At 38.4% G+C, this 15690-nt stretch overlaps 1 protein-coding gene across 1 annotated transcript; it reads right to left on the bottom strand.

The window, feature by feature from the left end:
* Positions 1-345: 345 nt before the first annotated feature.
* Positions 346-6670, bottom strand: f3a (coagulation factor IIIa). Its single transcript, XM_044037656.1, has 6 exons — positions 6569-6670; positions 4607-4718; positions 4053-4246; positions 3459-3640; positions 3211-3379; positions 346-1035 (listed from the first exon to the last, which is right to left on the bottom strand). The coding sequence occupies exons 1-6, from the start codon at positions 6621-6623 to the stop codon at positions 890-892; spliced, it is 858 nt and encodes a 285-aa protein (XP_043893591.1). The 5' UTR covers positions 6624-6670; the 3' UTR covers positions 346-889.
* Between the last annotated feature and the right edge of the window lie 9020 nt (positions 6671-15690).

Genomic DNA, 15690 nt, shown 5'->3' with positions numbered 1-15690 from the left:
GTGTTTATCACTATTTTCTGTTTCTGACAGTAATTGTTGTCGCGTTGACGCTGTTAACTGATTTGCTAAAAGATATTTCAATCTCAAGATCAAAGTGATCTAAGAATGAAATGAAACTAGTTTACAAGTGAATTTAATCTCAACTGATTTATGTAAAACTACACTTTACATATTATTTTGGAACTTTCCTGTGTGGCTGCTTGAGCGAAGACTTCAAAATTAAAAGGTTTTGATGTAATACATTTAAATGCATTTCCACTGTCTTTGTAACAAATCATCAAAACTTATTGTAAACTCTAATATTTGACACGTATTTCACAAAGTATTTGTTCATGAATTGTTTCGTAAATTCGTGAAAATGTTTATTTTGAAGTCATAAAATGATCTACAACAATCGGACGTATAAAACAGCTAAGAACACCTCCACATACAAACGTGTTAATCTCCATTAGACACAATAAATTAAGCGTAATGTACAAAAACAATATATACAGTACAACATCTTGCTTTCCCATTTGCAGCTTTCAGCAGTTTCTAAAAAAAACGCTCGTTGTGACAGTGAATTCAAGTTAGAAGAAGAAATGTAATAAATAAGATCAAAGTAGTGTTTTCTACAGTCATTAAATAACCCAAGGAATGGAATATTCAGCTTCAGTATGATAACTGTGTACAGCAGGAGTGTTCACATCTTCTCTACATACAATCAAATATGTTCCACATATTCAGAGCCAGTTTCACAGAAACTAAAGGCAGAGAGGATTCCAGTGTTTGACGGCGGACAGTTGAACTCAACTCTCCATACAGGACTCAGGACTCGGGACTCAGGACTCAGGACTCGGGACTGGGTCCCAGTTTAGTCGTACCGCTGGTTCTTACAGTGACGCACACGCTACACATTCTGAAGTGGCACGCCTTCTTTCCCGCCCTTCAGAGCTTTCTTCCTGCGCTTGCAGCAAACCACGGTGACGGCCACGATTATCCCGATCAGCAGCAGGAAGAGGAAGATGGCCGCCGCGATCACACTGACAGAATATACTGTGGGAGACAAAGCGACACAGATATTTACTTTACTCCACTCACATGTAGACCTCAAACAATTCACCGATCATTAATCGATTGCTAAATTAATTGACGGCTAGTTTGATAATCGATTAATCGGTTGAAAACGTTTTCCGTGACGATCGTTTAAGCATTTCTTCATTTCTTTGCTCGGCTAAATAAAGAAATCATTAAAAGTTCGACATTTTAGTTTGTGGACAAAACAAGACGTTTGATCAACATCACCGATCAACATTTAAGGTTTTCTGATATTTCATGGACCAAACGATTAATCGAGAAAATAATCGTTAGTTGCAGCTCATGCAAACATGCAATCAAACGGACACCACGTGGTTCAGGGGACACATTTTGTGTCTCAAGTGGTTCAAGGTGTGGCAGAGCACAGGTATTAAAGCCTGGGTGTAAATATGTGGTGAAGACTTAGTTTTATTTCCTTTCTTTTTCAAAAACCCGTCCCAGTGACCGAGAGAATAACATAATGAAAGCAGGACTAATAGAAGGTCAACACTGGTGTAATTATTCTAATATACAGAGTTATGAAGAGGTAAAAAAACCTTAAACATATTCCATAGGTTGTAATATTTATCCTATAATACAACTTTTATTTTTTTTCTTTACAGAATTTCACTTTCATGTGTTTGCCATGTGGAGCATTAAGTAAAAGGCTGGTGGATCAGTGGTAGAGTGGGTTGAGATTTTGAACCCTTGACCACAAGTGACAGAAAGAGAAAGTGCTGCATGAAGGTGTGAATGAATGAATGTGAACTACTGAAAAATAGTGACTATGGAACATTTGTATTTGAGACGTCAAACGACATGTGATGACATATTTCTTCCTCAAGAGGGCGCTGTTGGTTTGCAGCCACTGTATTACAACATGGAGAAGAGAGCCTGGGAAAACACGGACTCCACTGTGATCGTTCATGACGAGGGTGAACTTTCAGCTTTGTAACAGGAGTTAGAAAATCTGCACAATAATCTCAACAACCATGAGATGGAGCCTGGTTAGGATTACTGTAACAGCCAAGAGCAGCCAAGAGCCGACATGCACACTGAACCTGGTGGAATCCTGCAACACTCGACTCTCCCTTGATCTAAAGTTTGTAATCCAGGAACTAAACTCACCAAATAGTCTTTATTCACCACCAACAGACACGAACAACAGCCTTAAAAGATTAGGATTACGGGGCAAGTAAGGAGAAGGTACGACGGAACATAACAACCACAACTGTGGTAATAACAACATTATATAACAAAGGTGCAAAGTAAATGAAAAACAATATTCTTTCAGTCTTACAAACGGTGACTCATGACAACATGCTCACAACATTTGAATCAATTCACCAAAATAAATCAATAATAATAGGCAATCAGCAATACTCTTTATCAGTATAACATCATATAATATTACTTAGACTGAATGAATTTGTACTAAATCTAAGTTCTCAAAGTTGGTCTAACTCACTACAACTGTGGCTCGACATGAGTGTTTACTGCACAGTGAGTTAAACCGTGCGCTTTAAACTAGAGTTACGTTCAACAGCACAAACCAAAGCAAAATAAACCCAGAAATAAGGAATTAACGTTAGAGTTCACACCTCATTATTCTAATTACACACATGTGCAACTGTCGGCCTCAGCTGAAGGACAAAACGACCCTTACATGGTCTGCACCAGTGAACATGAACAGTCAAGATAACCGGGAGATGAAATAACATCAATATGCTCTGCTCCTGCATGCCAGGAAATCACCATGTCATAGCATAACTGAGGCCTTACACACACACACACACACACAAGCATCTAACTTCTAATTTATTCCAGAGCTGAAACAATGAATCGATGAGTTATCAACTACTTTGATAATCCATTCATCCGTTTGAAGCTTTTTTCATGATTAAAACAAGATTTACGAATCTTCTCAAATGTGAATATTTTCTTCATTTTTTTTGCACCGATAACAAAGAAATCATTAAAAGTTAAACATTTTGATTTGTGGACATTTGAGAACACCGATCAACATTTTTTAAGGCTTTCTGAAATTTGATGGAGCAAACGATTAATCGACGGATGGAGAAAATAATCCACAGAATGAATCGATAATGAAAATAATGGTTATTTGCAGCTGTAATGTATTCATGCCTTGCTCACCTTTAAAGAAGTGCTGGTTGTCATCTTCAGAGCACTGGGTGTGGCTCAGCTCTCCCAGCTGCTTGTCCACAGCGCGGCTGGGGATGTACGCCTGGATGTTGAAGCAGTAGCTCTCTCCTTGGTCCAGGTCAGTCAACTCGATGGTGTTGGTCTTTGAGTTCAACACTTTCTGCAGAGAACGTAGATGTCATGCCTGCCTGTGTGTGTGTGTGTGTGTGTGTGAGGCTGTAACGTGGGCTTGTGCTCACCTTGCCAGTGCTCTTGTTTCTCCTGTAGGTCAATTTATACTGCAGCTGGTCAGAGAAGATGTCTCTGATGTTCAGCTGGCGTCCGTCTTTAAACACGGCAGTGAGCGGGTCAGTCACGTACAGAGTGGTTTTCTTTTTGTCTTCGCTCACCTCCATCTTGAAGTTTGGTCTGCCTATGTCAGCTGAGGAGGAAGAAGAGAAGAGAGAGGGTTAGTGAAATATAACATGGTGAACTGACCACTTTAATAAACTTTCAGGACAAAGACTCTCTACATATTTAAATGGATGGCTCAGATTTAAGTGTGCACAATACAATTTATGCCAGTTTAACGTACACTTGTGTTGCTTTGTAATCCACCCACTGCACATACCTTCATCTAACCTGGTATCTAATGCTAAAGACAGCGTGCTGTGTTGCTCTACTTCTTTTTTCTTTAGAACATTTAACTAGTTACTGACTACACTTGTCCATTTAGTGAGATTTCATCAAATCTACCCATTTATTAATGACATCTCTGCATAGATTATTACATAGATTACAAAAGCGTATTCTTGTTTTTTTTCTTGTTTATTGTGAGTATCAGAATAACCTACTTTCTTGGTAGGGACAGAACTGTGGTGAGCTGGTGTAGGGGAACTCGGTAAGGTCAGACTTGGCTCCGAGCAGCGGTTCAGACAGTACGTCAGCTGTGTAACAGGCTTTCAGGGCGGTCAGAGCGCCGGACAGGTCACACAGAGTCGCAGGCGAGCGGATACAGTGAGGGCTCCTCTGTTTGTTACCACCAAGTCTGCAGCAGTTAAAACAAGATGGACCATGAGTACACACACACACACACATGTATTTATATATATATATATATATATATATATATATATATATATATATATATATATTATATTATATTATATACAAAGGTTCTTGCATGGATCCCAGAGGTTGATGATACCTTTGTGCTTAAATACCTCTTCCAGTAAAAGCTTTTACAGAATCAATCATGTTGTCATGTTATCATGTTGTCATGTTATCATGTTATCATGCCCTGGGTGCAGCAGTGACTCATTCCTTGAAGGTCACGCAGCAGTTAATTCAAATGCTCTCAAGCTGAACGTACATGTTAATTGCAGTAGGACTGGATACAGGTACTTACACAGAGAACTCCACAGTGTAGGAGTAATCCTCTAAAGGTTTTGGCTCCCAGGACAAAATAGTTTTGAAGTTGGTGGATTTCCAGGTGACATTCCGTGCTCGCGGGAAAGAGCCTGCAAAATCAAACATCATTCATTCACAATCCAAATTCTGACGTCGGTGAAGTGGAACTAAATAAAATTCAGTACTTGACTTGTGTCAGCTGGAACAGGATAATCAATAGAGAATGAATGAATGACTGAATGAATGAATGACAATAATCCCCAAACATATGTTGTCACTGAACACAGATCTGTGGATGTGTGATTTTCAGCAGAAACAATGAAAAAAACAGGAATTTCAGACACAGCACTTGATTGTCCTGAGGAGCTGAGCTGTTTTTAAAGAAAGTCATGATGAGTGCAACATTTTACTCTTATCACTGTTAATAAAGGACCATTGCTCATGTATTGTGAAGGACTGACTGTTCAGTGTCTACCACACACACACGCACACACGCACACACACACACATTTTGTGATTACAAACACAAAAAGTGTTCAAGCCAAAGAGGAGCGCTGCTGTTTTCATATCAACACTCTGAGGTTTACGGTTCACTGAGTGTCCGGGAGGATTTTACAGCAGCACTCACTCACTCACTCATTCCTTTTATTCAGGATTCATTCACTCATTGATGTTTCAATGGCATGAAGTGCTGAGTTCTGTGGGCAAACAGAGCACGCCCAGGTCACACTCTGCTCTCACTTGTGCAATCGCTCGCTCAAGTAGACGAGACAGTTTTTTTAGTAAAAGGACATTTACATTCAAACGCAGACAAATAAATAAAGTATGTTATTGTAATTGCAAATAAATGAATGCAAGTGTTTGTTACGTGATGTTTAAGGAACTAAAAGAAGAACTTCTGTGAAAGTGTTGCAGGTGATTGCACGATCACTCACTGACTTATATTGACTACTCACAACACAGTTTACATCCACAATGATATCACAAATATTATGTAATTATTAATTAATTATTAGTTTCACTATTGTGTGGTTATTGCTAACTATACGATTATAATTGTTTATACTATTTATTTAAAGACGTATACGTGTATTGTATTATATAATTATTAGAGCTGAAACAATTACTCGATTGATTGATAATTAATCGTCAACTATTTTGATAATCGATGAATTTGTTTGAAGCTTTTTTCATGATAGTTTCAGCTTCTTAATGTGAATATCGTCTTCATTTCTTTGCTCCGTATCACAAAATCATTCATTTAAATTCATTTAAAATCAACATAACAAGACATTTGTGAACCTCCTTATTTCCAGGTTTGACAAACTGATCAATATTTTTTAACAATTACTCGATTCATCGAGAAAATAATGAACAGATGAATTGATTAGGAAAATAAAAATCATTATTGTTCATTACATTGTTGTACTTGTCAACCATGTGTTTGTTTATTATATAGTTTAATTATTATTCATATAGCTTTTATTTATGTCTTCCATTGTTACCGGTTTTTTATTTAATCTCTTTAATATGTTATATGTTGGTTTCTTAAACAAATGTGGAAGCCTCTTCATTTTAATACACATTAAATGTGTATTAAAATGTGATTTCAATGCTGTTTAACCTGCAGTGATCTGTCTCTCAGCAGTGTCATATATTTAACAGTGCTTTTGAAACATAGATGTCAATTCTCTAAAGGTAAATACACAATAAAGCGTATTCATAATTCAATTAAATCAACTATCAACAAAGTCTTGATGCGTGTGTTCATGTCACTAACTTCACCTCGTATTATTCACTGCTTTACTTATTATTATGATATTTTCCAGGATATACGGTGACAGTGAGAACTTTGCATGTTCCATGTCATTGTTCCATGTCATTGTTCCATGTCGTTGTTCCATGTCGTTGTTCCATGTCTATAACACGAGCAGGATGTTGAATAGAAGCAGAGACTCACCTGAGGCCGAGTATGTGCCGAGGAATAAAAGTAGGAGTGTCCACATCATCGTCATGTTCCGTCGTGACCGTGGGCCGCTGCTGCTGCTTCTGACTCTTTCACTCTGAGCTACTGAGTTTTAACGCTGTGGCCGCTCGGAGCTTTGGCCATATAAGGAGCGTCCGCCTGTGACGTCACCCACTGGACGAGACCATGAAGTAACTGACGAGTAAACTCGTTTTTTTTTAATAGCTCTAGTAGTAATAATGTTAATAATGTTCTATTTAAACACAATGTACATTTACAGTGTCCAACTGTTATTTTGATTTAGCTCTTCATCATTTACATCAGTGCTTTTCTCAATAATATCTTTGTTGTTTTTGGTTGTTTTCCATATACAACCTTAGAGCTGAATAAAAGGATAATGTACACAAATATATCACAATAGGTACCAGATCAGCCCATCTCAATCCTACAGAGTGTGTACCAAATCAAATGAGTAAGAATAAGTACAAGTCGTCAGTATATCATATAACAAAAGTAACATAAAACACGACGGTTGCAACAACAACAACAACATTAAAGTAAATAAAAATAAAGCACCAAACGTTGAATAAGCACGTTCAACAAGTAGAGAGCGTCTGTGTCTTATACTGGTTCTTGTTGCAGGGACTCGGGGGGTGCACAGGACTCAGTACCTCATACAACCTTCACAGATGTGAATAATCCTTTTAAAATGTTTATTGTGCTTTGTGATAATGAGGATCTGCATGTGGAATGACTCACTGCAAAAAGGATGATTGATGATGTAAAGTGTGTTGTTGTTTGTCTGTTGTTATGTGACCTTGTGATGGACCGGCGACCTTTGGCCCTGTGTCACCGACACCAGCACCCTCCATGACCCTCGTGTGGAGGATAAAGCAGTAGATGAGTGAGAGTGAGAGTGTCTCATTGTTTACTTAACTCAGCTGGTCGAAAATGATGCGTCTTTTTACTCTGCATTCTGTTAAAAATGCACTTAGGACTGTTGCACTCGTAAGAAGCTTAGATCTCAGTGTTTCCTTTCCCTCCTTCAGTATCTGATGCCTGAGTCTGAAAAACAAAGCTATTCATAGTTGTATTCAAGGATTATATTATATATATAATATTATATTACCAACACAAGAGGCCTGAGATAAAGAGGCTTTTCTGCTCCAGTGAAGGTGAGACACAGGTTTGTGAGCCAAATTTTATCAGCTTTTATCAGCTGCTCTGTTCAAATAACCGACCACAGATTATTGCATCTTTTATTTTGCTAGTTACACCGTATTTCTGTAATGTTTGGAGTTTTATTTTGTAATTGAAAAAACATTTTCACTTCACAAAATAAGGTCTGTGCCACTTTGAACCAAAGTCCACTGAGAAAATCAGAGATTTGAAATCTTGAAATCCATCAGTAAGTGCACATGTAATTGTTGTAATTGTTCACTCTGATGTTTCTTAGTGAAACAAACTTACCCAACAACGCAGCCATAGACCAACAGCTCTTCAATGATGAGGGAATCAAACAGATGCATATTTTTTCTTTTGTTAAAAAAAAAAATCAAGGCTTTCAAAACTTTCTGATCCACGAAACTAAAACTAAAAGACAAACATTATTAATCCTAAAATGAACGGTAAGACAACATCAGGTTTGCTTCAGTGTAACCAGGAACAAAACTGTTGCCAACATGACACCATCTAAAAGTGATAGTAGTCTGCGGTAGCGTCATAGTTTAAAGAATGAATGACATGATTCCAGTGATATGCTGACCACACTAGTTACGCTACAGCATGACGACACCAGAGGCCAGGTCAGATGTGGCTGTGGTGACAGCAGGTTTTGGCTCACAGATGTTTAGTGCATTAGTCAGGATTTCCACGCTTCAAACAGACCAGAGAGCGTAGAACTACACATCTATTTATAGACTACACTACATTACTACATTACTACATTACAGTGTATACTGTGGCAGAAAGAGTTCCCAAGGGCAACTGTCGTTTCGAAGAAACTCAAACGTGAGTGGTTGTGTTTGTTATGATGTGGAAAAAAAAGCAGCTTAGAGAGTAAGAAAAAACACAACTGAACATAAAAGATCTTTAAAAAGTTTAGGAATGATCTCTACATAGTAAACATGTTCATGATGTGCAGTAGAAGTCATGCAGCACAGTCCTGCACTGTGGTTTTTGTTTTTTGGAGATGGCTAAATATGTCTGGCGCCATGCCAGAGCTCCCCCCACATTCGCCCCGCCCCCCTTTGTCCCCCCAACCCACTGCTCTGCCAGTGAGGGGCCCAGAATACTAAGCTCTGAATACTAAGGAGCCTCTGACGGGAAGTGCTGAATGCAACTGCATGAGTTCAACTATTCTTTAGAAAGGGTTATGCTTCCAGTGCAAGCGTGTGTGTGAACGTGTGATTGTGGCATGCACGCAGCCACAATCACACGTTCACACACATTACATTCTCTTTTACCTCACAATTAGATAATAACTCATATTATATAATCAATGTAATACTGTGATTTTAACTATAAACTATAGAGAGGGAAAACACCATTTCCATCGTCCCTAATCCTCTCCACTAACACGAGAAGCAACAACAGCATTAAATCAGACTTTAGTGTTCTGTGTTTGTAATGTAATGACATTCAGTCCCTGGCAACCGTTGAAGTTTTATTTGTTCAAGTCATTTCTGAGTCATTTATCCATCTCATTAGTCTCATTCTAAGTAATACTCTGTGCTATGTGGCCCATTTCTTAATGGAGCCGTGCAGTATACGGTGCAGCAGCATGAGATCCTTTGTATTAGACTCTGGTGAATTGATTGGGCTTGCTGGATTTCTGCTTTAATGACATTCCCACATTATTCCTGCCAGGATTATGAGCTTCTAACACTGTTTTTACCGTCAATGATGTTAATTAAACACTGAGTGGCCACTGACAGGCGTGGAGTGCACACTATAGTTCAGACAGCACAAAGCTTTTTTCAGTGTCGCTTCATCACTAACCTTCTTTTCCACTTCTTTTACGTCACACACATTTTTCCAGGTTCTGAGAGTTTTGCACATTATCCAAGTATTTCTCACAATACAAGAAGTCCCTGTAATTATGGACCAATGGAAAACTGTTGACAATCAGTTGAATGGGAATGGAACATTCACTATATTTACACACCTTTTTTAAAAAAACAAAAAGCATATTGTATTAGTCTGACTGGACTTTTAAAATGCACTAAAGTACATGTTTGTATATGTGAAATGATGAATTTATTTGGACTAAAACACTGAGGTAATACAGTTGGGAGCCAGAAAAACAAAGTGACATCCAGAGCATATTTGAACTATGTTAAGGAGGTCTTAGCAACAGACTGGACCCAAATGCAAGAAAAAAAACTGTTAAAAGAAGAAAGAAATCAAAGAAATCAAAGAAAAACAAAGCACAAGTCCACAAACAATGTTGTTACAGCGGAGGGAAACAAAAGAACGTGACGTGAATAATTCAGTTTAAACTTTATAACAAGACATGTTGCAGAATATATTCAAAGGCGTTTCACTCTGCATTTATGAATTCAATATCTGAGACTACAAATCATTTGGGGTTATTTCTATGACTTGCTGACGTTTTCTTTTTGAGGAATCCCCCTTTCTCCTTCAACTTCCCTGTTTAGCAGAAACTACAATAATTATGAAGCCCAGGCTTATTCATGTTGTTTTCTAGGAAACTGCCATTACAACCCTTTCTGTTTTTATCCCCTTCCTTCTGTTTTCTCCCATGTGCAGATATGTTTGTAACAGCAAAAAAACAACATTCTCATGATTTTCAGTTAAAGGTCCATAAATCTTAAATACTTAAATAATGAAAAGCTTTTACCGTGAAACAAAACTTCACGTTTTGATTTGGATGTCTGGGTTTTCCTGTGTTTCATGTTCTGTTACTGTTTGCAGTTATTAGTCTATATTCATTGTGACAATGTTACTTTGACGATGTTTTATTATAATTCTCTCCATAATTCACTACGTACATTTGATTGAGTCAAAGTATAATCTGACAAAATGCTAATGCCCATCACTGATAATGTCCTTTTCACAAAGGTGTCAGGATTAGTTGTTGTTTTTAGAGTTAGGGTTAGTACACCATCAACATTATACCATCTTCTCTTCTGATGTCTGTACGGAAAAGGAAATTTCTTTCTTCTTGGGGGGAAGGGATGTCCCTAAGACAAAGGCCTATGAGCTTGGGCGTCATCTAGCACTTCCTGTTTTCCTGGCTTGTTAGTTGTGTATAATTCCCTCTGCCACAGAGTATGGACAAGTTAGTGTTGCATACAGATGACTTTGTAAGTCACTGGTCTGACAAGGCCGTAGTATTTGGATTTGCTCATGTATATAACATCCAATCATCGCATAGTTCCACCGCTGCTGCAAACTTTATCGCTTTGTGGAATGAGAAGTGACACAAAGGTGATGCAGACTTGCTCAGGCTTTGACAGGACAGTCATTCACCATGAAACAAGTGGTTAAGAACCATCAAGATAATCTCGTGTGAAAACCTAAATTCTGTCGCAGCAAAGGCGATAAATTTAAGTCGTAAAAGTTCAAAACACGTGTGTGGTGTGAGGAACCGTGTTCAACAGTCACCAACATTCCACCCGGAGGAGGATGATATTGATCTTGTGGGAGGAGGATGTTGTTGATGGGATCAGTGTCAGCTCCAGGAGATGACCATTTTAAAGAGGAGGTCAAAACACACAGCTTTAAAATCTTAATCAGCTTAATGTATAGGGATTTTAGGGATTATAAGGATGAGACTGGTGTGTAAAATGGAGGCGACAGAAGCGTTGTGGGAGTCAGTGGCTACAGTTAACCTTCTTATCAGCTTGGATAACTGATAAGAACTTAACACTGGGTTTGCATTCCTGTCATGGTCCACAGCTTGGACATTAACAGGCAGCTACACACACAGTGAAGGCAACTTTCTCCTCAAGTTTAATGAAACATGGAGCGTAACACGTGGACAAACTGCAAATAACATATTCATTTAATACTTAATATGAACATTTAATAATATTTCACTTACCGCCTTAAGCTCTAAGCCTATTCTTTAGGTCTCTGCTTGAAAATGTCATACTTTCATATATAAAATGAGTATATCTCTGCAACCACAAGGTCTATTTGAATGCTTTTGGTGTCATAGTAGAGGGAAAAGTAAGGGAAGAGTAAATGAGGATGGCACACAAAAACCTGTGACCTGTAGTATAACCTGTGACATCATCTCTGCAAAGTCTGACTTTGATCAAGAGAGATTTTAGTGCAGAGATTACAGGCGAGGACTCATTTGGCACATTTTGGAAACATCTGTGCCATTTGTATTCAAACCATGTATTAAACTACTTTCTTCACTTTTATATAACTATTCATGTTCAATAAAACCATTTATGGCTTTGTTGTCTCTCTCTGTATCTCAGTGAGGGGATGGACGACATCTCATTGGCTTCCTTACAGCCAATAGAATTTTGATTGACAGCTTTGTTAGCAAATGAGAAGCAACAGAGCGCGCGGATAGCCTGGCTGCTGCCTCAGCGTAAGGTAATGCTTCTCATGACAGCAGCTAGAGGCGCCCGGAAGCTTTTGGATGTAACACAGGATGTCAGTCTCACCGGAAAGGGGTCACCAACGCAGTGCCCGCGGGCCCTAAGAACCATATGAGTCGCCTGCCGGCCTATTCTAAAAATAGATCAAATAGTGGCACTTACCAGTGAGCTGCATCTAAGTTCTTTTTCTTTTTTTCATAATCCACCAGCCCAGAGCCCTTGGCGGGGACCAGAGGAACAGAATACTGTTGATTTCATCCAAAAAGGTGAAAAAATGACCGAGATACAGCCCGTTGAAATCGCCCCTCAGGTGTCCGAAAATAGGCGCTCGAGCTCGGGCAGAGAGCGGCGCACCGCCCGGTCCTAAGAACCAGAGTCATTTGGGTTTTTCGAGGGGCGAAAAAAAACTGAAAAACTGAAAAAAGGGGACAAGAGGAACAGAATACCGTTGATTTCATCCAAAAAGGTGAAAAAATGACCGGGACCCAGTATAGTCACATATAGAAATAAAGCGTTTCCTATCTTGTTAAATCATTGTTGATATTTATTAAGAGAAATCATTAACATGATCAGTGTCTTCACATAGCTGAATATCATTAATTATTAATAGTAAACATATAGTTAAAGTTAAATTGAGCAAAGTGTGTATCAAACTGGTGGCCCTTTGCCTTAATCGGTACACAGGAAGTAGCTCCCTGCTTTAGTTTATCATAACAATCAACTTGCTGTAAATGCTCATAAATGGCTCCGTCGCTGGAGACGTCGTGCGAGGAGTTCCACTCCTTCTCGATCCAAAATTTGAATCGTCAATCTAATTGTTTTGTAACTATAAAACCTGCACTACCAGCCATTTCCTCTTGTGATTGTTTCTTCAGAAGAGACTCATTTTCAAAGCCATGATACTAATGTGTTGCCGATGTGCCAAAAGATTAGTATTTCCTTATTTTTGAAGTACACAGGATCCTCATCTGGTCCCAGGTTGCAGCTGAGCGGCTGAGATTTAGCTTGAAAATAACGCTGAGACTTCACGTTTGAAATATTTTCACTTAGAATACATACTCCATTGTATTTGTGGTGCTTTTGGCTGAAATTAGGAAACAGTGGAGTTGAATGTTTATGTTTATGAATGTTTAGGATTACACACTTCAAGCAGGAAAATATTGTTGTGTTTCCTCATTTTGTTAACATCCTGTCTAAACGGTATACACACAACTTCATTTCCTCACCATTCTCTCCTGGTGACAATTTTGCATCACATCGTTGTCACTTAAGAAATGTTGGAATGTAACTTATAGTTTTTGTGTAGTCATTTGCCAACACGTCACATAATCCAATATTTGATTATGTACAGAAGTTCCTGAATGTTCACAAAAAGCAGTGTAGCCTGTTGTGACAGAGGTGTGTGTGTGAAGTGTGTGTGTGTGTGTGTGTGTGTGTGTGTGTGTGTGAAGTGTGTACTTGGTGATCCTACATTCATACTAGAGACGAACATTAACAGCAAAAAGAAAAGAGATAACCAACAGATTTTTGTTGTGAATGAATATTTGAGTTATTTATCGATCAGTGTGTTAAGCAGGGAACGTGCAAAGTGATAAATATTAAATATTGACATAAAAGGCCTGGACAAGTCTCGTTCTCTTAAGGTTGTTTGAAAGAATAACCTCTGTCAGGCCGTTAAAACAACAGGTAGCAACATTTGATTCATATAAACTGAAAAATACTCCTTGTCACCAGCGTGATCACGAGCAGATTTAGCGGGGTAATGGTGGAGAGGAGGCGAGAGGGAGTGTTTCACTTTTATCATGTGGACTTTTCAAAGCTAGGCAGGAAAAAGCTTAAGAGAGGCTTTCCTGAGAAGGCTGACACAGAAGGAAGAGAAAACAGAGCAAAATCTGTTATTGTGCTTGATCTGCTCTGACGTAAGTGGCTTTAGAGGAGACGGCAGTCAGACATCGGAGTGGCTGTGTCTGGATATATGTGAGTTTGATGTCCTGAAATTTCAACTCAGACATGACATCATGATGATAATGACAGCGTGAGCATATGCAAAAGATTTCAAACGTTTCCCAGTAAAGATACGGGTTTAACTAAAAGATCAATAACACAATAAGCATTTGCCATTATTGATAATAATAATAACAACAACAACAACGACAATGGCCAATTAGTATTTATGAATCAGTCAATTACTACAAATCATGCCAGAAACTTGAAAAATGTTGAGAAAATGAGGAAATAAAGTGAGATAGAGGAGGGACAGTCATTACGGATGAGCAGGAGGAAAAAAGTTCATGGATGTTGTGAAGGAGGACATGAGGACAGTTGGTGTAACAGCAGAGGACAAGATGGAGGCAGATGATCTGCTGTGGTGAAGCTGAAAGATGAAGTCACTGCAAACACAGCTTCACGCACAATTAATTAATGTTACAAACAAAAACCCATTTAATTTTTAAAATACAGCATCTGTAAAAGTTTAGATCTCTTATATACAGGGAACATGACAGGGCTTGAAAAGTCAAGAAGGAGATGTTGAATAAGTTGAATAAAACTAAAAGTGTAGAGTGAGAGAAACAGCTGAAGATAAACAAGTCATTTGTGTTCTCAGTGGAAACTTCATGTGTTTATGGTTGGTAGTAAGTTCTGGCACAATTCCACAGAAGAGTTTGGTGCAGCAGTGAGCAGGACTCTCCATACTGCTTACAGATAATGACTCAGTTAAGAGCATCTCCCACTCTGGAATTCATTTGTGGGAGTAGTTGATCTATGGTTCCAGCCAATGTTGCTATGTTTTGCTTTGACTTTGTTTACCTGTGTTCTGAGAGCCAGTGTCTCTGTATTTCCGTTTCTCTTTTTAATCTGTCTCAGCTTTGTGCAGCTACTGACTCTGTGTCATGTGAATGAATAACTGTATATACTGCTTTTTTTAAAATGACTAAACATACGTATAGAAAGTATGCAAATAGTACGCTCACCATAACGAACATGTATTTTCTGACTGCGTCACAAAACTGAAATTCTGATCGTGATTTTTTATTTGAAAGAATAAAACCTTATTATAGAAGTTGAAGGTTTATTGATGTGTATAAAACATCTTCTTCCCTTTAATCAAACAAATAACAAACATAATGTATGATGTAGTAAGACCCAAAGAGATGATGGATGTCATAAATCACTTATTGGTTGTTCCACCTCTCGGACCACAAGACTGCAGCTAACTAACCTGGTGTTGATGTGTGTAGAAAAAAGAGAGTCATCTTGACATGGCCTCCGGGCAGTTACAATGATTCTGCCACAAGTTTATTTTGTGTGTTTGAAATAGTCACACAAAAACAACACTTGCAACACAACGTTTTGATGTTGTGGTAGATCTGTCTATTTCTTACTTAGTTAAAACTAGTTTAAAACCACATTATTAATGTTTTGGAGGACACGTATGGATTCACGTATGAGCCACAGCATTATTACCTGTTGACTTCAGGTAACACAGTCCTGGACAGTGGGTCAATGTACTAACTCAGAGATACCTGTGATTTC

The sequence above is a fragment of the Solea senegalensis genome, linkage group LG1 (assembly GCF_019176455.1).
Source record: "Solea senegalensis isolate Sse05_10M linkage group LG1, IFAPA_SoseM_1, whole genome shotgun sequence".
Lineage (NCBI taxonomy): Eukaryota > Metazoa > Chordata > Actinopteri > Pleuronectiformes > Soleidae > Solea > Solea senegalensis.
The sequence above is the reverse complement of the archived record's forward strand: the minus strand, read 5'-3'. Positions and strand labels throughout refer to the sequence as shown.

Excerpts from the sequence above, each read along its gene's own strand:
- f3a (XM_044037656.1), bottom strand. The coding sequence starts at position 6,623 with ATGACGATGATGTGGACACTCCTACTTTTATTCCTCGGCACATACTCG. Across the intron at positions 3,380-3,458 it reads GAAACAAGAGCACTGGCAAG|AAAGTGTTGAACTCAAAGAC; the intron begins GTGAGCACAAGC and ends CGTTCTCTGCAG. Across the intron at positions 1,036-3,210 it reads CAACCAGCACTTCTTTAAAG|TATATTCTGTCAGTGTGATC; the intron begins GTGAGCAAGGCA and ends TGTCTCCCACAG.